A 26,542-nucleotide genomic window follows, 5' to 3' on the forward strand; every position below is an offset into this window, starting at 1 on the left:
CGTTGCAACACATCATTCATCAACTCGTCACACTTGATTGCTTACAAGACGAACGGCAACAAACATCATTAATAAGTCCAACTTTTCCATATACAACCCTTTTAGTTAATTTAATGAAACCCGTTAAAGCTAATCAAATAAATGTACTCGATAGATTGTTTTTTTGTGTAGTATTAATATACATATTTCCTCTGTTAGTGTTCAACTCACGAACGTTCGGTTAATTCTTTCTAGAAGAAATTCCGGAACAAGAAATCCAATTTTATGGATGATTAAGTAACGACCAAAAGAATGGAGATATTTGTAAATTCAAGACAAATCAATTCAAACAATATAGTGGATAGTGATGTGCAGTCAATGTTATTGCCGTTAAACCTACTGCAAAATGTGTATTTCTGCCCCAAATATCGAATCAAAAATAATTACATAACTCCAACTAACTTAATGTCCAACTTAATTTCATCGATTGCAACACTAGTGTTTATAATGATATATGCGTACCGAAATTATTTAATCAGGCTGTTCAAAACATCACAATTTTCTACAGCCTGGAAATATTCTTCATATTTTAATGGCTTTTGCTATTCTTTAGGTTTCATCATGAATTTAGTGATCGGCATCATTCAAAGCAAAAATTCGGTACAATTTGTCCTTACTTTCCAAAATGTGCACAGGTTTCTCAAAAATGAGAATGGTTTTAGAAGCTTTATAGTATGGAACTGGGTAGCTGTATGCCTAACATTGGTCTATTATGTATTTTTTATTATTTACCAGTGCACGAGGGATACTATCGGTAAGATTCATGCTTGTGTTGGCTTCCTTCTGAGCTCTTTCGATTTTAATGTCGTATATGCGACTCGATTACTTCGATTACTGGAATATCAATTAGTTTTGTGGAACAATCGATTCTTCAAACTGCGAGAAACAAGTGACATTCGCGATAAGGATATTATTCAAAAACTTTTCAATGCTTACGCGAATATATTGGAGTGTTACGATATTATTAAAATTAGTTTTCAGCATTATGTGAGTTTCACTTTACAATGTGTTTGAGTTGCATTATTTTAAGCTTATAATTAAGAAGCTTTAACTGTAAGAAACTTTACAGATACTATACTACATCATAGAAGTGCTTATCCATTCCATACTTTACATTCAAGTGATTATTGACTTATTGAAATACGCAGCCAACAACGACTGTCAGGTATGACTTATCATACATATGTATATGACTTACCATCTATGACTTATAATCAGAAAAACGTAATCTTAAAATGTTTATTTTTAAGTATTTTTTCGTTTCAGAAAACAGGGATTAATGCCATTCGGGTATCAATAGCTGTACTGTTTTGGTTGATAAAGAATTTGATGTGGCAAATGACATTCAGCCACCAATGCGAGAAACTATACTTGGCCAATGAAAGAACTCTAGACCACTGCGCAATTATTTTGACGTCAAATTGTTCTGGTATGTCAAAAAGTATTTAACAACATGTGTTGAATATAAATATCTTGTGGGTGAACTTAGGGTGCCTACACGGTGCATGTAGCGGGACCAAGTTGACGTGCGCAAGTGACAAGTGACGCGGGTGGGTATTTTGCTTCGGTACATGCGGGAGTCGCTGGGCCTGCACGTTTTAAAGATGCATGTAACCTGCACATTTGCCTTAAAATACGCAAGTTACTTGCACCGTGTAGATGTACTCTTATGTTTTCCTAGCGCCCTGAGAAGAATGAACATCAGTTTTTGTTCCAGGAACGGAGAAGCGTCTCTGCAAGAACGTGCTTCGAATGTCCCGCGCTGGGTTCAGTAAGCTGCGTGTGTGCGGTTTGTTCTACGCAGGCGCGGCGCTGCAACTCAGTCTAATTGCGCTGCTAGCTGACTATACCATCGTGTTACTGCAATTAGCTTTTCTGTAAACAATGTACTTAGTACCCATGTACTACTTTTGACAAATACGAGGTGCAAAAATATAATATCAGTACCAAAACAACATTTTAGCATTTCTATTTTTCTGGCGCCCTATCTCTACTGACTGACATATTCTGGCGCCCTTGATTTTTATCCATAAATGACTGCACAAATATAAGCATGTATCAATTATATTTTCATATAGGTATAACTAATGATAACATAATATGCAGTTGTCGTGACCAGCGTATAATGCCTTGTTTTAAAGTCCCACTTAACTGATAAACCATATCGAAGGGAAACCAATTTAAATAAGTTGTAAGACCATTTAAGTTTATGAATTCTATCTTTAGAAATTACATTAATGTTTTATTAATATGTCACTAACGTGTACTGTAGCGACAGCTCATAGGTCTTCATTAAATACAAAAAAAGCTCTTGACATTACACGCTTACAAAATATTAACGTGATGCCAGTTCCAAGCAATGTAGTGGACAAAGATGTGCAATCGATACTTTTACCTCTGAATCTATTGCAACTTCTAACGTTTTGTCCAAAATATCGCATCAAAAACAATGTTATATACCCTAATAGTTTAATAGCAATCTCAATTATTGTAATCGCAACATCAATATTTGTACTATCTTTTGTATACCGCACCTATTATCTTCTTTCAGCAAATGTTTTACCATGGTTCAGTGACTTCAGTGTGTATTTCGACGTGATTTTTTATTCCATTGGTTTCATTATGAATTGCTTTTTTATCATCGTTCAATCGAAACAGAATGTCCAGTTTGTCCTGATATTTCAAAGCGTACACAGTTTTCTTAAAGAGACTAATTTGAAAAACCTCGTCATCTGGAATTGGGTTTTCGTAATCTTAGTTTTGTTGGTCTTCCACATTATTTTTATATATCTCTTGGTTATTCTCAAATTGCCTTTCCATTTTCTTTACTACAGCATTCGTTTGAATAGTTTGGATTTCCACATTGTTTACGCTTCCCGACTCATGAAACTGTTGGAACATAAATGAATAGTATGGAATATCCAAGTCTTGAGTTCTCAAGGGAACATTGACGAAAGCTATGGGAAAAGACTGTTCCAGGCTTATATAGATATGTTACAATGTTATGAATTTGTAAAAGTTTTTTTTCAACAATTTGTAAGTATAATATATTTTAGTAATTTTGTTTTGTGAGATGGGGGCAAACGTGTGATAGTAAAGTTATTTTTTTTTCTCTTACCATATACATTTTCCAGATATTATTCTACGCTATTGAAGTGCTTGTTCACTCTCTATTCTATATAAAAGCATCGCTTGATCTATTCATAATGACACTGAAATTGGGACAAATGGTGAGTACCGATTCTAACTTTGAAATTACCTAAATCAGTCTTAAAGTTGTCTTATGTGCTGTGTAAATTATAAGTGTTTTGACAAGAACAGAACAGTTTTATAGAACGACTTACTTTTATTAAAAGTAGTAACATATTTAAATTAAATGGATACATAGAACACAAACTGTATTTTTCATCCTGTTTTAGCATTACATCGCTATGGCAGCTTTATCCATGTCTTCTATAGTAATTTGGCTGGTAAAAAACTTGTTATGGCAAATACAGCTAACTATACAATGCGAGAGATTTTACTCCGTTATACTACATTCTCAGGATACCTGTGCGATTGTTTTGAATTCCAATGGCTCTGGTAAGTACTGGGAAATGTTAGAGGTACATAACTCTGAGTTAGGGTGCATGTAGCTGGAGCAAATTAACATGCGCAAGTAACAAGAGCACGCGGGTGGGTATTTTGCTTTGGTACATGCGTGAGTCGCTGGGCCCAAACGTTTTGCGTTTCACGTGCCTTAACATGCACAAGCTTCTTGCACCGTGTAGATGTAAAAAACAAAAATATTGTTTGCTTGATGGATGGATTGTAGATGGCGCTGTGTGTCGTTTACGGGAATTTTTTCATTTATTTCGCATGGTCAGCTCTATGTAGCGTGTTCCCGGGTTTCCAGTGCCCAAAATCTGCATGTTTTTGCTCCACAAGGGAAAACGTATAATATAGTGTACCATTCAGTTTTGGTTTAACAACTAATCGTATCCAGCGTTACATCGCGCTTCTTAGATTTTTCCGTGGGAATGAGAAGTTTTCTTATAGTTGTGATTTATACCGCAATATAACCGAATTCCACGCGGGCGAAGCCGCGGGCGGAAAGCTAGTCATTAATAAGTCCAACTTTTCCATACAACCCTTTTAGTTAATTTAATGAAACCCGTTAAAGCTAATCAAATAAATGTACTCGATAAATTGTTTTTTTGTGTACCAGTGTTAATATACATATTTCCTCTGTTAGTATTCAACTCACGAACGTTCGGTTAATTCTTTCTAGAAGAAATTCCGGAACAAGAAATTCAATTTTATGGATGATTAAGTAACGACCAAAAGAATGGAGATATTTGTAAATTCAAGACAAATCAATTCAAACAATATAGTGGATAGTGATGTGCAGTCAATGTTATTGCCTTTAAACTTACTACAAAATGTATTTTTCTGTCCCAAATATCGAATCAAAAATAATTACATTACTCCAACAAACTTAATGTCCAACTTAATCTCATCGATTGCTACACTAGTGTTTATAATGATGTACGCGTACCGAAATTATTTAATCAGGCTGTTCAAAACATCACAATTTTCAACAGCCTGGAAATATTCTTCATATTTTAACGGCTTTTGCTATTCTTTAGGTTTCATCATGAATTTAGTGATCGGTATCATTCAAAGCCAAAATTCGGTACAATTTGTCCTTACTTTCCAAAATGTGCGCAGGTTTCTCAAAAATGAGAATGGTTTTAGAAGCTTTATTGTATGGAACTGGGTAGCTGTATGCCTAACATTGGTCTATTATGTATTTTTTTTTATTTACCAGTACACGAGGGGTACTATCGGTAAGATTCATGCTTGTGTTGGCTTTCTTCTGAGCTCTTTCGATTTTAATGTCGTTTATGCGACACGTTTACTTCGATTATTGGAATATCAATTAGTTTTATGGAACAATCGATTCTTCAAACTGCGAGAAACAAGTGACATTCGCGATAAGGATATTATTCAAAAACTTTTCAATGCTTACGCGAATATATTGGAGTGTTACGATATTATTAAAATTAGTTTTCAGCATTACGTGAGTTTCACTTTACGATGTGTTTATGTTGCATTATTTTAAGCTTATAATTAAGGAGCTTTAACTGAAAGAAACTTTACAGATACTGTACTACATCATTGAAGTACTTATCCATTCCATACTTTACATTCAAGTGATTATTGACTTATTGAAATACGCAGCCAACAACGACTGTCAGGTATGACTTATCATACATATGTATATGACTTACCATCTATGACTCATAATCAGAAAAACGTAATCTTAAAATGTTTATTTTTAAGTATTTTTTTGTTTCAGAAAACAGGGATTATTGCCATTCGGGTATCAATAGCTGTACTACTTTGGTTGATAAAGAATTTGATGTGGCAAATGACATTCAGCCACCAATGCGAGAAACTATACTTGGCTACTGAAAGAACTTTAGACCACTGCGCTTTTGTTTTGGCGTCAAATTGTTCTGGTATGTCAAAAAGTATTTAACAACATGTGTTGAATAAAAATATCTTGTGGCTGAACTTAGGGTGCGTCTACACGGTGCATGTAGCTGGACTAAGTTGACGAGCGCAAGTGACAAGTGACGCGGGTGGGTATTTTGTTTCGGTACATGCGCGAGTCGCTGGACCCGCACGTTTTTTAAATGCATATAACCTGCGCATGTGTGTCAACATGCGCAAGCTGCATGTACCGTGTAAAAGCACCCTTATATTTTCCTGGCGCCCTGAGAAGAATGAACGTCAGTTTTTCTTCCAGGAACGGAGAAGCGACTCTGCAAGAACGTGCTTCGAATGTCCCGCGCTGGGTTCAGTAAGCTGCGCGTGTGCGGTTTGTTCTACGCAGGCGCGGCGCTGCAGCTCAGTCTAATTGCGCTGCTAGCTGACTATACCATCGTGTTACTGCAATTAGCTTTTCTGTAAACAATGTATTTAGTGCCCATGTACTACTTTTGATTTGACTAATATGAGGTGCAAAAATATACTATCAGTACCAAAACAACATTTTAGCATTTCTATTTTTCTGGCGCCCTACCTCTACTGACTGACATATTTTGGCGCCCTTGATTTCTCATGCATAAATGACTGTACAAATATAAGCATGTATTAATTATATTTTCATATAGGTATAACTAATGATAACATAATATGCAGTTGTCGTGACCAGCGTATAATGCCTTGTTTTAAAGTCCCACTTAACTGATAAACTATATCGAAGGGAAACCAATTTAAGTAAGTTGTAAGACCATTTAAGTTTATGAATTCTATCTTTAGAAATTACATTAATGTATTATTAATATGTCACTAATGTCTACTGTAGCGACAACTCTTAGGTCTTCATTAAATAAAAAAAAAGCTCTTGACATTATACGCTTACAAAATATTAACGTGATGCCAGTTCCAAGCAATGTAGTGGACAAAGATGTGCAATCGATACTTTTCCCTCTGAATCTATTGCAACTTCTAACGTTTTGTCCAAAATATCGCATCAAAAACAATGTTGTATACCCTAATAGTTTAATAGCCATCTCAATTATTGTAATTGCAACATCAATATTTGTACTATCGTTTGTATACCGCACCTATTATCTTCTTTCAGCAAATGTTTTACCATGGTTCAGTGACTTCAGTGTGTATTTCGACGTGATTTTCTATTCCATTGGTTTCATTATGAATTGCTTTTTTATCATCGTTCAATCGAAACAAAATGTCCAGTTTGTCCTGATATTTCAAAGCCTACACAGTTTTCTTAAAGAGACTAATTTGAAAAACCTCGTCATCTGGAATTGGGTTTTCGTAATCTTAGTTTTGTTGGTCTTCCACATTATTTTTATATATCTCTTGGTTATTCTCAAATTGCCTTTCCATTTTCTTTACTACAGCATTCTTTTGAATAGTTTGGATTTCCACATTGTTTATGCTTCTCGACTCATGAAACTGTTGGAACATAAATTAATAGTATGGAATATCCAAGTGTTGAGTTCTCAAGGAAACATTGACGAAAGCTATGGGAAAAGACTGTTCCAGGCTTATATAGATATGCTGCAATGTTATGAGCTTGTAAAAGTTTTTTTTCAACAATTTGTAAGTATACTCCAGATATATATTTAAGTAATTTTGTTTTGTGAGATGGGGGCATTTTTTCTCTTACCATATAAATTTTCCAGATATTATTCTACGCTATTGAAGTGCTTGTTCACTCTCTATTCTATATAAAAGCATCGCTTGATCTATTCATCATGACAGTGAAATTGGGACAAATGGTGAGTACCGATTCTAAGTTCTAAATTACCTAAATCAGTCTTAAAGTTGTCTTATGTTCTGTGTATATTATTAGTGTCGTGACAAGAATGGAAGTTTTATAGAACGACTTACTTTTATTAAAAGTAATAACATATTTAAATTAAATGGACACAGAACACAAACTATATTTTTCATTTTTTTTAGCATCGCATCGCCATGGCAGCTTTATCCATATCTTCTATTGTAATTTGGCTGGTAAAAAACTTGTTATGGCAAATACAGCTTACCGTACAATGCGAGAGATTTTACTCCGTCATACTACATTCTCAGGATACTTGTGCGATTGTTTTGAATTCCAATGGCTCTGGTAAGTAGTGGAAAATATTAGACCCACATAACCCTGAGTAAGGGTGCGTCTAGACTACACGGTGCATGTATCTGGAGCAAGTTAACATGCACAAGTGACAAGAGCACGCGGGTGGGTATTTTGCTTTGTTACATGTATGAGTCGCTGGGCCTTCACGTTTTGCGTTTCACGTGCCTTAACATGCACAAGCTTCTTGCACCGTGTAGATGTACCCTTATGACAGGAGGAAGGGGGTAAAAATCTATAAAATATCTTTGTCAGAAGCTGAGAAACGTCTATGCAAGAACGTGCGTCGAGTAACACGCGCGCGGTTCAGTAAGCTGCGAGTGTGCACACTGTTCTACGTAGACGCCTCACTACAGCTGAGTCTAATGGCACTGCTAACAGACTACATCGTCGTGCTGCTACAATTTGCATTCTTGGAGCCATAAAAATACCACCAAATAACAAGAAATGAATACAAAATGATTAACCGGAACATTGTCTTAAATGTGTACCTACAAACTTTTGAATAAATCACTCTTTTTTACAAGCAACTGCTCTTAGCTTTGTAAAAAGGACCCAGTTTAGCGCTCTATATTTTTAGGCAGCCTATATATTCTGGCGACCTGGCCTCGTGCTTCAGATTTTTGGCTTTGCTTTTGGCCTCATTCTGTAGTGCCCTTGACCAGGCTTAAGACTAAAAGGTTGCCACATTGTCCTGATACTTCAGATGCATTCAGATGTTTTTCTTTGCTTTTGGCCCTAATCTGTAGGTGTTATGGCCACCTTAGCTAAAGTCTAAAGGCCCCAAAGGTCGCTACATTACTCTCTCCTCAGTAACTCGCATCCACTGCTTTCTGGCGACCTTGATCCATCCATCCTCTACACGGTAATATTAGCATATTTTATGGTGGTAGTGTACCTGAAGGCCAACTTTAGAGTTTGGTATAGAAAAAGTTGATGTTAGTATAATTTTGTTGTCTCTCATGTGATTCATCTAATTTATTATGGCATTATTATATTGAGTTACATGTGAACTCGGAAATCGATAGATATTATTTATGAATGTGTTCACTTTACTACTTATAATAAACTTATCATTTTTTGTCTGCGACAACCGTGAATTATATTAATAAGTAATATTTTTTTAAGTATATTGCTCTCATACATTAGCGTAATTATTTTTCAGTCTGCTGTTCATTTTTTGCTATTGCTTATCATATAATTTGTTAGTTTGATCGGATCTTATTGTACTAGTAGATACATTTTACATTTATTAATATAGTTTCATTATCTTGGACGCATTTAGCCAGAGTAATGAGTTACAACATAGTAGACAAAGATGTGCAATCGATGCTGTTACCCTTAAATCTGATGCAGTATATAGCTTTCTGTCCAAAATATTGCATTAAAAACAATTTCATAAGCAAAAACAGTTTATTTTCCAATTTCATCTCATTCTGTGGATTGTTGATATTCTTATCGTCTTTTCTATACCGTAATACTTTAATAGCCCAATCTTTAGGTAATTCTTTTACTGTGTTTATGTATATAACTGCTTATTTCGATTTCGTCTACTATTGCTGTGGTTACGTTATGAACTTCATAGTTGGGATCATGCGAACCAAGAATTCAGTCAATTTCGTTCTAACTTTTCAAAATATTCACCGGTTTCTCAACAATGAGACTTATTCTAGAAACTTTACGGTCTGGAATTGGATAATCGTTATCCTCACTGTTGTTGGGCAGACAACTATTTTTGCTTATTTTAACATAAGTGTAGGTTTGTCTCACTACTTCATTTATATCAGTTTTATTATAACCGTTTTTGATTTCAACATAATATATGCTACCAGACTATTAGGCATTTTAGAAAATAAATTATTGTTATGGAGTAACAACATTTTGGATTTGCGAGAAATCGGAGAAATATACGATGAAAATTACTGTAGAAATACGTATCAAGCTTTCGTTGATATATTGAAATGTTATGATCTACACAAAGTATGTTTTCAAGAATATGTAAGTTTCTTCTTTTATTTAAATATAAATGTACCTACATAATTACGTATTGAAACTTAAATTGTATAAAACAATATTACCTACTATAGTAAACCAATTTTTCCTTGGCAGGTATGTTTTTACATAACAGAAACATTTCTACATTCTTTGATTTGCATACAAGTTTCTATCGAAATGTGCAAGATGGCCGCGAGTTCGGGGAACATAGTAAGTTGTCAGTAGTTCTTCACTTGGCGCCCTTATAGTATTCTGGCGCCGTTATATTTTTTTGGCGCCCGTCAATTTTTCCGGCGCCCTGTTATTTTTCTAGCGCCCTCACATTTTTTTAGCGGATTTATATGTTTCTGGCTCCCTTATATTTTTCTAGCGCCGTCATGTTTTTCTAGCGGCCTTATATTTTTCTGGCGCCCTAGAATTTTAAGTGTTTTTGCTGTCCTTTAAAAATGTTATTTAACTTACTTAATAATATTGTAACTTTAGTTATTTACTATTTTAACATTGCAGAGTACCATAGGTACAGCTATATTATCGACAATGTCTGTATTGCTCTGGATACTAAAGGATTTGTTCTGGCAACTATTGTTCTGCCGGCAGTGTGAAAAATTTTACTCCAGCATGGAAAATGTTCCCGATTATTGCACACTTATCTTGAAGACATCTTGCTCCGGTAAATATTAATTAACAAAATTGGCTTCTTAATATTTTTTGAACCCAGTAGGTATCAAAGTCTAGATCGGCCATTATTGGTAAAATGAATAAAGCACATTCCATTGGGAATCAAAACCAAAAATCGTTTATTCAAACTTGGCTGCAAAACAGCACTTTTTGACCGTCAGAAATTTACAAAAGACAGCCCTGTAAACGGCCTCTTCACCACTTCCAAGGTTTGCTTGCTCTGAAGAAGAAGTAGCGCAATAAATTCCCCCAGCTAAAATTCTCGGACTGCGGATAAATTAAGAAGTATCATGAAACGACTAAGTTTTCTGTTTCAAAACCGAATATCTATTAGTCGCATATTATTAGGTATGTGTCTTTAACAGTAGGGGTGATATCCTATTTTTTCACTTTGGCAGAATCTGTGAAGCGTCTCTGTAAGAACGTGCGTCGCGTACACCGCGCACGGTTCAGTAAGCTGCGAGTGTGCTCACTGTTTGACGCAGGCGCAGCGCTGCAGCTCAGTCTGATGGTGTTACTTGCTGACTATACTATAGTGTTACTACAATTCGCTTTTCTGTGAACTTTTGTTTGATACAATAAAATATTAGTATGAAAGGCTTTGCCCTTTACTGTGTAAAAATATTATCATCGTCATCCTCCTGCCCATATGTCTATTCCCTTATGAAGTTTGCAGCATGTCTTCTCCTTGCATTATGCCATAGGGAACGGGTGGAGGGGAGAACATTAACCAATGTTTACATAGCTCAAACAAAATCATGGACTTCATAATTTTATTGGAATTAACATTTAAAAAATTCAAAACAAGGACTCAAAGTGGTAACTATCGTCTATTCTTATCTAATTATATTTATGTATCCATCATATTTACTTGATATAAATCCTAAAGTACTTATTGTCTTGGAATTAAAGTGGCACGGTTGTGGTAACGGCATGTTGAACAAGCACAATAATTAAATCTAGAAAGGTCCAAAATAATTGAAAATCTTTAAATTATTAAATGAACTGGTCCCTAAAGTATGAAATTATTATGCTGTAGGTAACAATAAGTAAATAAAAGATTTGCAATTACATAAAAATATGGCATATTATTAACTAAATTCTAACTCTGACTCGTCATTGGTTGGAATGGTAACAAGAAGGTCACAGATATGAAAAGGTAAATGGTAACAAATAAAATTATCAATGAGTCAATATAAAATTATCAAAAACAGCATACACAAATAAATTAAATATTTAAAACTTAACACTAAACCTAAGAAATAGCATTACATAAATATCGTACAATTTACACTTGATAATATTGATAATACACATTACTTATGTTAGAGGCAAGAAAAATAAGAGTGTTTTATAAATGGCCGCTTTTTCCTCTAATTACTACAAACTGCATAATATACTATGTCATAATATACAATATCTTTATAAGCCTATAATAATTAAACGAGCAATTAGTTTTAAAGTACAGCTATATTATCGACGATCTTGTGTAAGCTGAAATGACGCCCCACCTACGCATTTACACCTGAAAGAACGAAAAACTATAAATGAAATGAGCCCAAAATCCGGTGGTGGGATGTGCCATTTCAGCTTAGTTGAGCTCTGTAGTATTTAAAAAGTCGTGGTGGCCTAGTGGGCAAAGAACCAACCTCTCGAGTATGAGGGCGCGGGTTCGATTCCAGGTCAGGCAGGTACCAATGCAACTTTTCTAAGTTTGTATGTACTTTCTAAGTATATCTTAGACACCAATGACTGTGTTTCGGATGGCACGTTAAACAGTAGGTCCCGGCTGTCAATGAACATCCTTGGCAGTCGTTACGGGTAGTCAGAAGCCAGTAAGTCTGACACCAGTCTAACCAAGGGGTATCGGGTTGCCCGGGTAACTGGGTTGAGGAGGTCAGATAGGCAGTCGCTTCTTGTAAAGCACTGGTACTCAGCTGAATCCGGTTAGACTGGAAGCCGACCCCAACATAGTTGGGAAAAGGCTCGGAGGATGATGAGCTCTGTAGTATTTCACGTATTACAAACCCCTTCAACGATTTTGATAAAATAGTCATTCTTTTAAATATTTTTTAATTCAACTAAATCTTTTCCCAAAATTATTTTTACACAAAACAGAATCACAATTATGACTTAACTGTTTCGTTTAGACCCGGTTCGCCGGCCATCCGTGCTTAAATTCGGCATCACATTTGTTTTTTTTTTTAATTTGAGTGGTATTTTCCCTCTTCTCCAGTACTAGAACACCTCCTTCCTGAAGCCACACACGGTCACCTTGCCCTTGTTCTGCTCTTGTAGTTGCTTGAACACTGTGTCCCTTGGTCAAACTGGGTGTTAGCAATCTAGGACCACACTCTACCTATAATCTACTATATTTTTGTGCTCTTTTTCTCTCGTCTCCGGTACTAGAACACCTCCTTCCTGAAGCCGAAGCCGAACTGGTCGCACTTGAGGCGCAGCACTCGCGCGAGCTGCGGCGGCCCGCAGTAGAACACCGTCACCTTGCCCTTGTTCTGCTCTTGTAGCTGCTTGAACACTTTGTCCCAGTTGGGGCGGCCGGCGTTCGTGCGGGTCTTTAGGCCGGTTATTAGGTCGCGTTTTTCCTGGGAATTGAAGTATATCAATGAGTAAATCTGTATAGCGTCCATTGGGAAATTCTTTTCGTACCCAGATGTCAGCCGAATGTATCATTCCAGCAGTGAACGTATTTGAGGGAACCAATCGGTTCAATAGTTTTGGAGTCTTTGCGCTAAACACACAGACAAAGAAAAACCTTAATTATGAAAGTACAGACCCGATTTCAAAAATTTATTCACTGTTGGAAAGCTACACTCTTCCCAAGCTTATACATAAGCTATATTTATCCCGTCGTGGGCAGTAGTTCCCGCGGGTGGAACTACGGAGACACAGCTAGTATTATACCTATGAAGTTCGTACCTTCTCATGCAGCAAGTCCAGCGCCAGCTGCAGCCCCACCGCCTTCATGTCGCACTTCTGCAGCGCGCTGGTGATGTACATGTGCATCGTGAGGAACCGCTCGCTGTCTCCTCGCTCCGCCTGCTCCATCTCCAACTGCGAGAGCAGAGACACGAACCACTCGAACGAACGCTGCTCGCGGTTTATCCAGAAGAAGTCCACCTGGGAAGGATAATTTAGATTAGAAACATAATCTTGCAAGATATCAAGGTACAGCAATGAACCTTTTGGAAATGACAGACACATAAGATGACAGACGTGGAGGCCTGTGGAGGCGTGGAGGAAAAATATGTCAAGTGCCTTCCAAAATAGGGGATATACACCAACAGCAATACGAAATTGTTGCGATTGACGAAGATAAATAAATAGTCCTTCTATAGAACGCTGACACTTAGCGACATCCAGTGAAATAACAGTAAGACTCTTACTGTCTAAAATCCACTACATTCCTAAGTCCTCACCTTTTTCAAGTTCATGCCATGTCTGGGCATGTCAGCAGGCCAGTCATGTCCGCACTTGGGACAGGTGTGCCGGGCAGCGCTGTGTCTCCTCGCCAGCGCCTGCAGGATGGACGCGAAGGGAGTCACGCCGATGCCGGCCGCCACCAGGGCAGCGTGCTGGGCGAGGAAGATATGGGATGATGCTGCGCCGTACGGACCGTCTAGGTAGATCTGGAAGAGATAATATTGGCTTTATGAATATAAGCAAGACTCTCGTGAACAGCCACCAAAGAAACGCGAAGAATTTGAGTCCTATATTTATATGTCGGCGTCAGGATCCGACATCGTTAAATAAAACAAAGAGGTCTTCACACAATCACTTGGTTTATTCCAATTAACACAATATTAGTCACTACAATTATTTATCACGAATTTGTGGGAGGTGTGAACTTGGCAACGGTCGGCGAACGAATGGCCCGAGTCATTTTTTTGGTATGGCATCTCGCAGTTCAGCCTAGGAGGCCGTGTACTGCTTAACCGGACTTTTAACGCCCGAGTCATGCGCGCGCGCCGCTTTATATAAGGTCCACCGTTGACAGATCGACGGTTGACACATCGACGGTGGCGCCGTCATATATTTAAATAAACGCTCTTCATCCTATTAAAAAGTAACTTTTGCTGGGCCCAACAGGATCAGAGCTATGCACTACATTACCGAATAAAATCTTCGAATACTGAAGAAAAAACTTGTGCATGGTTTCAGTAGGTACAATCATCTATAGGCCCTCTTTAATCATCAACAGCAACTTTAGATTTGCTCCATGACTTGAATTTGATTGAAATCTCATAACTGGTTGAAAATACATAGCATAAAGAAATACAGACTCTTACCTCCAAAGGTTTCCCAATAGGATAGTTGAGTTCGAAGTCGTCAGTGGCTTCGGATCCGTCGTTATCGTCAACTGACGTCGGCTGACACTCCACGTCGCGGTCCGGAGATAAGCTCTTTGATAGGCGACGACGTGCTGAGAAATATTATAAAGCTGAAGAGTCTTTGAACACGACAATCTCAGAAATCCACCATTTATAGAGGTAGACTCTAGGTTCCTTTTTATGCAGAGGTTAGTTTCCTAGGGTCGCGGTTAAAGCGCCTGTAAATCTACAATAGCAGCATCTTGTGTAAATGTTTAAAGAGATCATTGAGAAGCAGAAAAGGAGTCTCAAGTTTGAAAGTGGATTACTACCCATAGTGGGAGTAAGCTAAAAGGCCGTCGTTATGGCTGATATTTTAAGCGATAACCACTAGATCACTGTAGCACTACTTTTTTCTACTCAAATCAGTATCACCATCAAACAAAAAAGCTCACCAATTGTCAAAATACTATCATTGCTCCTCCTCCTCTCTTCAAAGCTGGGCGTCTTGAAAGCGATGATAGTCGGCTTAGTCCTCATGTATCTGAAGCTGTGCACCAAGGACTTGTTCTGCGGGATCTTGCTGGCCAGCCCGAAGGATTTGCGAGCTGATACTAATGCTTCCTCGTTCAGCTTGCTCTCTGATTCGGAGCGCATGAAGTCGCGAAGACTGGGGAGGTAGTTAAAGAGATTAAATTTATTTTGATAACTTGAATTAATGTACACAGCTAAGTAAGGCAACCTATGTATTTAGGGTACAAAAATATAGTAAACAGTGAAAAAGGGTAATCTGTATAACAAATAAAGCAATACTAACGCCATAAGCCGCTGTCGTTTCTTGACATTCTTCTGTACGTCGGGCATCGAGCGCGACTTCTCCAGCGTGCGAGGTGGAGCCAGCAGTGAGGGCGCGTATCTTATCTTTGTTGGGGATGGAGCTGAAAGAAATAGTGATAAATCTAAATTTGTGGATAATAATTATGATAATTCATTTAGAACTTTAAAAGCTCTTATGAAACTGAAAAGAAATTACATGAATTTACTCTAAAAGTTGGTTTCTGTGGAGTTTCTTTTACAGTCGTAAAAATGTTTATAATCCTCTAATACATACGGAAATCGAATAAAAAGATTATGTAGACGGAACAGACAGTAAATAACAATAAATAAAATGCAAGGACATGTATTGGGACGATGGCTACTGTTGAGGATTACGAGGTCTTGCAGGAATAAAAGAACTGTAGAAATAAACAACGGAGAAATATAATTTTGGTGCACACAGTACAATGCATGACAAGCAAGTGTCGACACACGTTGCATTAATACGCCTGCTTAAAAATTACGAACTTCATTAGGCCGTCGGAAACGTGTTGCTATGAAGCAACGGCTAGGCGCTTCAACAGCTACATGATAGGTCGTCATAAATAAACATTTGTATAAATTAATAATGTATAGCTTCAATAAACCATGTAAAGAGTTGGGAGAAAATTAATCAGTGATAATTATAATCTGAAGAAAGAAAGAAATAGGGACGCGGACGAAGTTGCTGCAAAAATCTAAAAAAGCAAATAAATAGTGTAAATCCTACCTTCATTAAGCTTAACATCGCCATTCTCATCCCCGACAAAGGCGTCGTTAGTGAAGCACTTGGGAGAGAAGTCCACTGAGCGCTTGTTGGTGCTCGCGATGGATCCCTTGCGGCTCTTCTTACTCTGACTTGATATGGAGCGAGCGAGCTTTCTGGAAATACAGAAGAATGCATTTTAAATACACGAATAGTCATAGATCAGGTGAATTTATTTGGGTTGCAAAGCGAATCAGAATATTCAATCCTAAGCCTATGTTTCCCTCATTTTTAGGGTTCCGTACCCAAAGGGTAAAACGGGACCCTATTGTTTTCGCTCCTCTGTCCGTCCGTCCGTCACCAGACTGTATCTCTTGAACCGTGATAGTTAGAGAGTTGAAAAATTTTACCAGATGATGTATTTCTGTTGCCGCTATAACAACAAATACTGAAAACTAGAATAAAATAAATATTTCGGGGGGCTCCCATACTCATTTTTGCTCGATATCTATAAATATATGTATGTATATAAAATAATAGTTTGGATGGTACGGAACCCTACGTGCGCGAGTCCGACTCGCACTTGACCGATTTTTTCAATTCAACTTTGAATTGAACCATGTTTTATGTTAGGTTCTGGGTTTAAACTCGGCTGGCAGGGTCTATGTATTAGGTATATAGCTAAAATACGTATTACATAAGCATGTTCAAGCATTCCTACGATGCAATTTCAGATATAAATGGAGAATCTTGATAACTTGAGAATAATAGAACAACGAAATTATAATACAAGAAACAGTTGAAAATAAGGATGCAAGTAAACTTATAAGGATGCAAGTAAACTTACTCATGCCCATTCTCTATAGCAGGTACTTCTCCTGCATGCAGTCTCGCCTGTTCGCGCTCGAAGTAGGAATACAGGCGGTTGGTCCACTGACCTACACCGCGAATGTGCAGCCAGAGGTAATCTGGAATGGAGAAGGACAATGGAATTGCTAATAAATAAGCCTGTGGTTTCATATTGCTATAGTCAGAAGTCAGAAAGATCGACAACCAGTCTTACCATGGGGTACCTTAATTACTACTCGTCAAAATGTACGAAGCCAAAGTCATATATAATAATATGGTATCGCCGTCGAGTCATGTGAAACTCTGGTACTCAGGTACTCAGCATACATATCTTTAGACTGAAAGACCCAACCTCACGACCGTAGTAAACAGTAACTATGTATTTAGTAATCTGTGCCGTTGCCCAACATACATATTTTATGTGGAAAAAAGCTAGGTAGATGACAAACCCTCCTGCTCAGGAGCGCTACTGATGGTGAAGGGGTGCCACTCGTACGTCGCGATGTTGGGGATGTTGACGAACACGTAGTCTCCCGCGTGGAAGTGGAACAGCGGGGGACGCTTCACCACCAGGTGCGTCACGCGGGATGGGAGTAAGATGCCTGACGATATGTAGGTCTTGCCGCGTTCCGTTCTGAGAAAAAAACAAAAATATATATATTTCTGCTAGACAAAATAATTGTCTTGTACGTGAAAGAAGAAACTGTGCCTAGAGTCTTTAACGATGAAAACGTGTACTTGTTGCTTTAAAATTAAAGGGAAAAATTCGTATCTAAGTCAGTTGCATGCACATAAGGTAAACGGTCTATGTATATCTATTTCTACATAACTTAGCTTTCATCTGAAAATCCTTAAATGGCCAACTCAAGCAGAAAATATGATAATCTTAGCAAAAGACTTGACTGAAGGTCATAAAAACAGTTGCACATAAAAAAAACTGGTGTTTAGCAGTAGTCGGTTAGACTCAAAAACTGACCTCATCCATGCGAGTCTCATAATCCTCTCGGAGAGGTAGACAGTGCCGGGCAGCACGAACCACTTCCAGAAGTTGGGCGCGTGCAGCAGCAGCAGGATCCAGAATGGCACGTATAGGAGGTGCGTCCAGTAGAATACCTGGAACATTGAATTAGGAATGTTTTATAAAGAGTAGTGATGTGCAAAAAACATCATTGGCGTCATTTGCCAAGGTAGATTGTCGTTCATTTATTTTATTGATTCTGATTAATGGGTTAGCTTGGATCATGGAAGGGGCTAGTGATGAGGGAAGGAATGAACGAACATCTTTCATCTTTTCTGGATATATAATGTAGAACTTAAATAACCGTAGTAGCAAAATGGAACCAGGCAACGCCTGTCTACCTTAGCACTCCTCCTTTATAAATAACAGTTAGGTACATTCGGGAGGACACCCTAAAATGCTACCCTTAGCTGCTACCTAGAAAGCAGCAGAATTCCAGAAAACTACTACAAGACCATGCGACTCATGATGAAGAGGAAAGGCCTTATAAATGACTAACCTCAAAGCTCCCCCCTCGTCTGATGAAAGGCTGGCTGCACACGAACATGACGAGCAGTATGACGGCTAAGGCGACGCCGGTGGGGTTGGCACAGCCCGCCACCAGCCCGAACAGACCTGGTTTCTGCGTCAGCAGCCAGTCCGACAGCGTGTAGTTGTTCTTGTTCAGGACTGGGTCGTGGATTACTATTAGACCTGGAATCAGGAACATTAAACATAATTATTTTTTTATTGATATGCATGTAATTTGACATAGCCGTTGGCACTGCAGCACTAATATTTGACCCTGGGGCAAAAACTCATACTATTTAGCTATAGATCATATTAAAAATTACATAATTTAGGTATATTTATCTTAGTCAGATGTTAATCGGTAAGTTTTATATAGCACGGGTATCATTACTAGAGGGAATTTATTATTTTACAAAACAACTTTGTTTGAGAATTCGTGGTTTTGTTTGAGTTTGAAGCTGTCGATCTATGGATAGGTAACCATCTTGGCATAACGAATTCGTCCGCGTTTTGTAGACATATATCACTTGTAAAACATACAACATAGTGGAGATAAGGCAAGGCAGATGATAATACACTCGGTCATTTTATTACAAGATAACAGACCGATAATTTCGCTGCCTCCCACACAGCCGAAATAGCTCAGTTGGGAGAGCGTTAGACTGAAGATCTAAAGGTCCCCGGTTCAATCCCGGGTTTCGGCAGAACACTCTTTTTGGATTTTTAAACTATTTTTATAACACAGTAGCGACCCGCTAACAATATTTCCATGTATGTTATTATACATATAAACCTTCCTCTTTAATCACTCTATCTATTTAAAAAAACGCATGAAAATCGGTTGCGGATATAGGGTTATAAAAAGCGACTTTGTTTTACATTGTACCTAGGGGTACCTAGTTCAAAGAATTATGTACGAAATTATTTACCCAACGAGTTACTTGTATAATTCAATCATTCAATCTCCTATGTGTAGATAGATGGATTCTTTATAAGGGGCTATTTTTACAGAGGTACTTTTTTAACAGCCTAGCCTATACAATAAACACACTTACTTTTTTTTAAGAAGACAAATCATTTAAGGCTGTGTATATAGTCTACATATTTGATTAAAAATAAATGTGTCAAACATTAGAAAAAAAACAAAGCAAACTTACTAAAGTTACACAGATGCATGAGCGTATGCACGGCGCTATACAGCACAATGAGCACTCCAGTCAGCTTGTGCAGGTAGATGTGCTGGTCTAGCGGCAGCACGGAGCTGCACCCTCGCACGCGGAGCTCCGTGATGCACTGCCGCAGCATCAGGACCAGCACCCAGGCGCACGTGAAGTTTAGGCATTGACCTGGAAGAAGAGATGATGTTAAAGGGGCAATGGATGTAAATAAGGCAAGGAATTTTTGTTAACAATCCAAAGAAAGAAAATATTTTTTTATTGGCACAGTGCAAAAGTGAATTAAAATAATAGAAAGGATAATAAAATAACAACTAATACTCATAATTACGCTGGTTTTCAGCTGCAACCCACGAATGCCATACACTCAAAATTCTGTTACCATCTTACAAATTACTACTCTACAAATTAACGTCTTTTACAAAGTAGTTAATATTTACTAAGGATATCATCCATTTTGGTCCCAAAATTAAAAGCGTCAACAACAAAAAAAAAACTATATTCTGATAGAACACATCCCCTACGTCCAAAAATAAATAAAAAAAAAAACAAAAGAATCAAACTCACCACAAGCCCTAGCGAAGATGACGAACCCATTAGCGTTCCTATACTCCACACACCTCGCGAGGAACAGCCCCACATTGACAACAGTGAAGAGTGCCAGGTACGTGAGGAACACGTAGTTGTTCCGCAGGTACGGGAGAGACAGCTGGTAGGGCTTCAGCTTGCGGAGACGCTGGTGGAAGGAGAGCGGACGAGGGTCTTGCTTCGGAGGGACCAGCCAGCGGTCTATGCTGTGGAGTGATTTTAATTGTGCTGATTTTTTTAACATTGATTTCTATGATTATGTAAAATTATGTAAAAAAGATAGGTCAGTAGATGTGAAATAAGAAATTACATAAAACATCATTGCTAGATCCTTCATGCCATGTCGTCTGCTAGCTGTTTTCTAAGGTTTTACACACTTATCATTAATTACAACGCTGCGAAACTTGACCTTTGGGCATTAGCATGACATTGACTGACACAACCCTATTGAAAATGTTTTTAGGTACCTATACCTACCTACGTAAAATTGTGTAACTTCCCATATAGATAGATGCTGCAACAATCTCTTATGGTTGCCTTACATAAATCCCCCTGGACTTGTTTTCCCATCTTCGAACCCTATTTACGCAAAAAAAAATCCTGCTTACCTTATCGACAAATTCTCCAGTAACCCCTCATGATTCTCCAGCTGCTTCTTCAGCGCCTCATAAGTGATGGCTCCTCGTTTCTCCGTGTCAGCGTCCTCGAACATGGCAGTGGTGAGGTCGAGGAGTTGGGAGTCGCTGAACTGCATGCCGTTCTCCTCCATGCAGGCGCGCATCACGTGCTGGAGTTCACGGTGCTGGATGAGGCCATCACCTGAAACATTGAAGTTTTTTTGAATTAACATTCATTTGTAAATAAATGGGGTACCTGCTGTTGCGTGTACAGTGAGAAAATGTCTAGGTTTTCTCTAAAAGTCTTGTCTTATTAATAAACCCATGTAATTTTAACATTTGTATACTAATTTTATGACTGAATACTGAACTTGTTAATATTTTGTAATTAATTTATGTGAATAAATCCATTGACTTTGAATTCCTATTGATTATGATATTATATTCATCTTTGTGAATTTAATTAGCTACATAAATGAAGTATTTAATAATTTACTTTCATTACAGTTTAACCCTGCAGTAACTGTTGTCAAATGCATTAAGCACCGGCCTCGAGTGAGAAAAATCTTGAGGACACCTGGATTTAAATCGACAATCGCCAAAGCGCAATGTGCAAACGCGGTGACAAACGCTTATTTCTTTTCTTTATCAGAAAAAGCCTTTACCCAGCAATGAGAGAACCAAAAGGCTAATGCCAAAAGTAAAACCTACCATCCAAATCATAAACCTTGAACAGGAACCGTATCTTGTCCTCCGGCGTCTGTCCTGCGAAGCGATGCACGGCGGCGATGAACTCGTGCAGCGAGATGGCGCCCGAGTCATCCTCGTCGAAGATTTGGAACACGCGCTCCGTGAAGAACGGCTGGAAACCAGAAGTAATGTTGTTTGTAACTGGTAATACGAAGGTAGTCATAAAAAATAAATAGGCCAGTGCCTTTGAAAATGGCAAAAAACAACTTTCAATTAAACTGCAGCCGCAACGTACCGTGATAAAATATATAGCCTAGTTTACTCGGGAATAGCGTAGCATTCCTTTCGGGAAAAAAATATTTTAATCGGTTCAGTAGTTTTGGAGACTTTAGGGTACAAACAGAGAAACGAATAATCCTCGTTATAAGACACACCTACTTAACCATTGTTGGTTGATGCCGATCGATAGTTATCACTGCATCACAAAGCGAGTTAATATAATATATTATAGTATGGTGAGGTTTACTAATCTCGGTCCGGCACAGATATTTAGGTCAATTGAAAAAACCGCCTAAATGAGAACTTCCCTTTCCTAAAGTCGGTTAAAAATCGGTAAATAAACTGGTACGTCAGTTACACCACAACATATAGTAGGTATGTATACTCACGTTCTTAGAGACGACAATCTTCTGGAACTGTTCCCTGGTGATCTCCTTCTCATTGCCGACCGTCTGACGGAACAACTCCTCGAGTCGGTCCACGCTGTGCTTGTCGAAGCCTACTCGCGGTCTGAAAATATAATAAATATTTAAAATAAATCATCATCATCATCTCAGCCATAGGATGTCCACTGCTGAACATAGGTCTCCCCCTTTGATCTCCACAGATACCTATTGGAGGCGACCTGCATCCAGCGTCTTTACTTAAAATACATAAACATCTTTAACCGTCAAATCCGTAGCGGACCCCGATTGGGGTCTGAACATCAATGTCACCGTAAGCTCGGTTTAGACCCCAATCGGGGTCCGCGAACGAGTCATACACTTTCCTAATTATTTACGCTCATATTTATTTTCTTTCCAATCAGACCGTATTTGTGAGTACTAAATAAAATAACTAAATAAAAAATAATTTTGACACATTCAAACCTTTCATATTTAGCATCCTTTTAGTAATATACCTTTTGAAAATCCAATCGTAATTGGGTGGATGACTAGGTCAAAAATAAATTACGTTGTCATATTCATTTAGTGAAGCATCTAAAAATAATGTCACTTCCATTTATCGTTTTGATGGAATAATTGATTAAATTTTTTTATTGATAATATAAGCTAAATAAGAATCCAGTTTGATGTGAAAAATCTGTGACGTCATAAGTTGCGCTTTCATACATATTGCAAAGAAAGTGACAGTTTTTGACAGTTAAATAAAAGTAATGAATTTGACTCGTTGGAAACTACCGTATTACCGGGAATTCTGATCGAACTCGCCATGTTTGTTTACATTTGTTGTTTTTTTTAAATTTGAAGACGCATAGACAAGATGGCGACGGTGATAGAAGTTTTGCATCGAATGATCCGATTCGTTAAAATAAAGAATCGATTTAATAATTTTATATTATTTGATATTATAATATTACTAAATTGCACTTTTGTATACTCTAATCTAAAAATAAATTAGGAAAAGTAAAATGACTTAATTTATTTTGAAAAAATGCTAGAAAATCAGTGGTAGAAAATACGTTGTAGCCGGATTTTTTTTTTTTCGGTTTTTCGGATTTCTGAAGACCGCAAATTTTGAAGACTTATTTATTTCTTCGGGTGTTTTATGTGCAGAATTCCTGTAGACCTGCCAAACTTAATCGCGGTTCGTTCCTTCCGACTTTTTAACTGAGCGGCAAAGCTATTTGACGAGAGCTGTAGTTAGGTGTAGCTATCGCAAAATTTTATGACGATTTTATTGGTTGAAAGGGCAAATAGGTAGTCAGAACTGCTACTCGCTGTTCATCGAAAGCTGGTCCAAGATGGAAGAAAGATGGCCGCCGCCGACTTGTTTTGCTTTTACAAATCAGTCAATATGGCTATCCAATAAATTGCATTGACTAGTAGAACAAGAAAGATTATTTTTGACCAACAAGCTATAAAGAAGCGCGGGGTCGCTACTCCCCGTCATCCGCCTCAGATCCTCAGAAGTCCTGCGGGATCATTAGGATCAAAAATAGCCTAGAGGAATGAAGCAATTTTTTTTTCGCCACCAAAGGACAATGAGCGTTTTGATCTACCGCTCCTCTAGCATTAAGTAATACATCAATAGAAAGCTTGTGTTATATAGAGTATTTTCTTGTACGGCGGCGATTGTCATTTGTTAGTATTTAGGGAGGTGAAATAATATGTCTAAAATCTACTGTAGCTTCTTAAGTATCTACTAACAATTAGAGGTATTTAAGTACGAAATGTTCTATTTAAAAAGGCCTTTCCAGTGATATATAATTAATTACTGGAGAAGGAATCTAAGGACTTGAACATGTTCAACATGTTCTAACATCTAAAGTACTAAGAATTGGTAAGTAGTATGTAAGTACAAAATGTAAAGCATAAAAAGACCTTTCAAATGATGTATGACTCATTACTAGAGGGGGAGTAGACCAACATTCAAACATCTCGCCCAATGTCCTTTACGCCGCGCAATGGTGGCCGAATCATTGTTGTGACTCACGCACACAAAAACCACGGTCTGCTCCGATAAAACTTTCCATGGTGAATGAACTCCGAAAGACCGTTGATGCTATCCCCGCACCCCGCGCGCCATTCCCGCGCGCCATCTGAATTTTATTCGAAATTTAAAATTCAAAGGACTTATGGGACACCCAGTATAAAAATTTAATGCTAAAAACTTTCATAAAACTTTTATATTTTTTCTTCACAACAAAATCAAATTGAACCTATAATTTAAAATTAAGAAATAAAATTGAATAAAAGTTACTATTTAAAAATATATATAAAATTGGTATTCGATTATTTATAATAAACGTCCGATTTAGGTATCGAATGCACACCGCTGATTGAAAAAAAAAAATGTACTCTATTCCAAACTCTACTTGTCTGTGACTTTGATCTTGTAAATTGTTCATTTTTATTGTGTATTTTATGTGCTGATTTTTCAGTTATGAATCATAAATAAGTGCACGAAATGTGTTGCAACGGATTGAAAATGTTATAAATATGACGTTTGTGTTGTGTTTGTGATTATTTACGAAAGTGATGCGATTATTTATTGGTAAGTTTTCACCAAATTTGAAATGCCTAACTTTCCGATAGACTTAGAAACATCGTAATTATTATCTATTTCTGATTTAATTGACCCCATTTGAACTTTGCACGGTGTTGTCAAATAAGTGAGTTCTAAAGTTATAGTTAAAATACTTCTGATCAGGCATTACAGACTCAGAATTCATGTGTTGAAAGTTAGTACAAATTTTTGACTTCCATGTCGCGATTCAAAATATCCCGCCGAATCAACGGTAAAGTCATATGTCAAAACCTTGTCGAGCAGGGCCCCGATTCTCCTAAGTTAATAATGTCAAAATCGAATCGCAATATGATCGTAATAGCAGTTTTAACCATATCGGGCATTCTGCTACTAATAAAAGACCAATCGTATTCGATTGACATTTGATTGGTGTGCGATTGGTCTGCTATTTTGATGATTTTGGTCTATACGGTAGTTTGCTGTACAATCATTTTGCAATCGTAAATCATTTGCAGACAAAATGATTAATTATTGAATGACAGAAAAGGATAAAAACTTTTATTTCAAAGAAAAAATAGCGGAATGCCACATACGCTTCAATAGTAATCGAGTCGGGATTGGATCTCAGTCGAATCGAGTCGAACGTCAATCGAAGGTAGCTTAAGTAAAATTAGGAGAATCGGGCCCCAGAGGGGTTAACAGATAATTTTTATGTAGGTACAAACTTCTTGGTCGTTTCTCATTTCTTTCTTTTTAATGTCAAATAAAACTTGCCAGGACGGGTTTCTCTTTTGTTTTTCTGTCAAAATATTCTTATCGCCTGCGACGCGATAGTAAAATTATAAAAAACTGTGAAGTGTTGTCCGCTAGTGCCCACTGCCCGTATCACCCAGACCCAAGGAAAGGCTTTACCGAAGAAAGTGCGGAGGAAGTGTCCCGCTGGCCGGCAGATCCTTCCCCGTCCTCTTCCCAGGTAAGTTTGTCTTTTTCACTCGTTTAGAAAGATTACAACAACTTCTTCAGCCAGAACTATTCACTATAAGCTGTGGATTGCCCGGGTAACTGAGTAGAGGAGGTCAGATAGACAGTCGCTCCATTATAAACTGTGGTACTCAGCTGCATCCGATAAGATTGGAAGTCGACCCCAACATACCTAGTTGATAAAAGGCTCGGCAGATGATGTTGCATCGCTAGCCAATAACTTAAGAAAACTAAACATATTCATATCTACGCCATTAAGTCTTAACTAACAATAAAGAAAGTAAAATAGAATACCTGCTACTGGTAACTGTAGACAAGAACTCCATGATTTCGTCAGCAGTCGCATACCCATCACCATCCGTGTCCACTACTTTGAATAACTTGTTCGTCACCTAAAATGTTATTTTTACAAACCACTTTATCACAATACTTCACGAATAATAACAGAGAAATATCGAGGGTGGATCATAGTAATTAATAAATTCTCAAAAATAAAGACGTGGGTAGCTTTAAAACATAGATTTTTTAAACAGCGCCATCTCGTGATGAGTTACGTAAACATATTAAGTGGACGGTCGCTAGTGGCTAAGAGGTGGCCCTGCAATCAACTTTG

At 37.7% G+C, this 26,542-nt stretch overlaps 1 protein-coding gene and 1 non-coding gene across 2 annotated transcripts in view; one reads left to right on the forward strand and one right to left on the reverse strand.

Annotated features, from left to right (window-relative positions):
* Positions 1-11,128: 11,128 nt before the first annotated feature.
* Positions 11,129-26,542, reverse strand: part of LOC110380673 (NADPH oxidase 5) — a 44,295-nt gene continuing 28,881 nt past the window's right edge. The window contains exons 4-20 of the mRNA XM_064041225.1: positions 26,224-26,321; positions 22,368-22,488; positions 21,721-21,871; positions 21,001-21,211; positions 20,372-20,598; positions 19,787-19,975; positions 18,619-18,812; positions 18,078-18,214; positions 17,551-17,735; positions 17,100-17,220; positions 16,277-16,428; positions 15,509-15,629; positions 15,147-15,361; positions 14,671-14,804; positions 13,801-14,010; positions 13,301-13,501; positions 11,129-12,966 (exon numbers count right to left, since the gene is read on the reverse strand). Coding sequence (XP_063897295.1) covers positions 12,769-12,966; positions 13,301-13,501; positions 13,801-14,010; positions 14,671-14,804; positions 15,147-15,361; positions 15,509-15,629; positions 16,277-16,428; positions 17,100-17,220; positions 17,551-17,735; positions 18,078-18,214; positions 18,619-18,812; positions 19,787-19,975; positions 20,372-20,598; positions 21,001-21,211; positions 21,721-21,871; positions 22,368-22,488; positions 26,224-26,321 — 2,865 coding nt within the window. The 3' untranslated portion in view covers positions 11,129-12,768. The remainder of the gene's footprint in view (positions 12,967-13,300; positions 13,502-13,800; positions 14,011-14,670; positions 14,805-15,146; positions 15,362-15,508; positions 15,630-16,276; positions 16,429-17,099; positions 17,221-17,550; positions 17,736-18,077; positions 18,215-18,618; positions 18,813-19,786; positions 19,976-20,371; positions 20,599-21,000; positions 21,212-21,720; positions 21,872-22,367; positions 22,489-26,223; positions 26,322-26,542) is intronic.
* Trnaf-gaa (transfer RNA phenylalanine (anticodon GAA)) lies at positions 19,261-19,333 on the forward strand. The gene has a single exon. It is a non-coding gene; the product is annotated as a tRNA-Phe (tRNA).

The sequence above is a fragment of the Helicoverpa armigera genome, chromosome 24 (assembly GCF_030705265.1).
Source record: "Helicoverpa armigera isolate CAAS_96S chromosome 24, ASM3070526v1, whole genome shotgun sequence".
Taxonomy (NCBI): Eukaryota; Metazoa; Arthropoda; class Insecta; order Lepidoptera; family Noctuidae; genus Helicoverpa; species Helicoverpa armigera.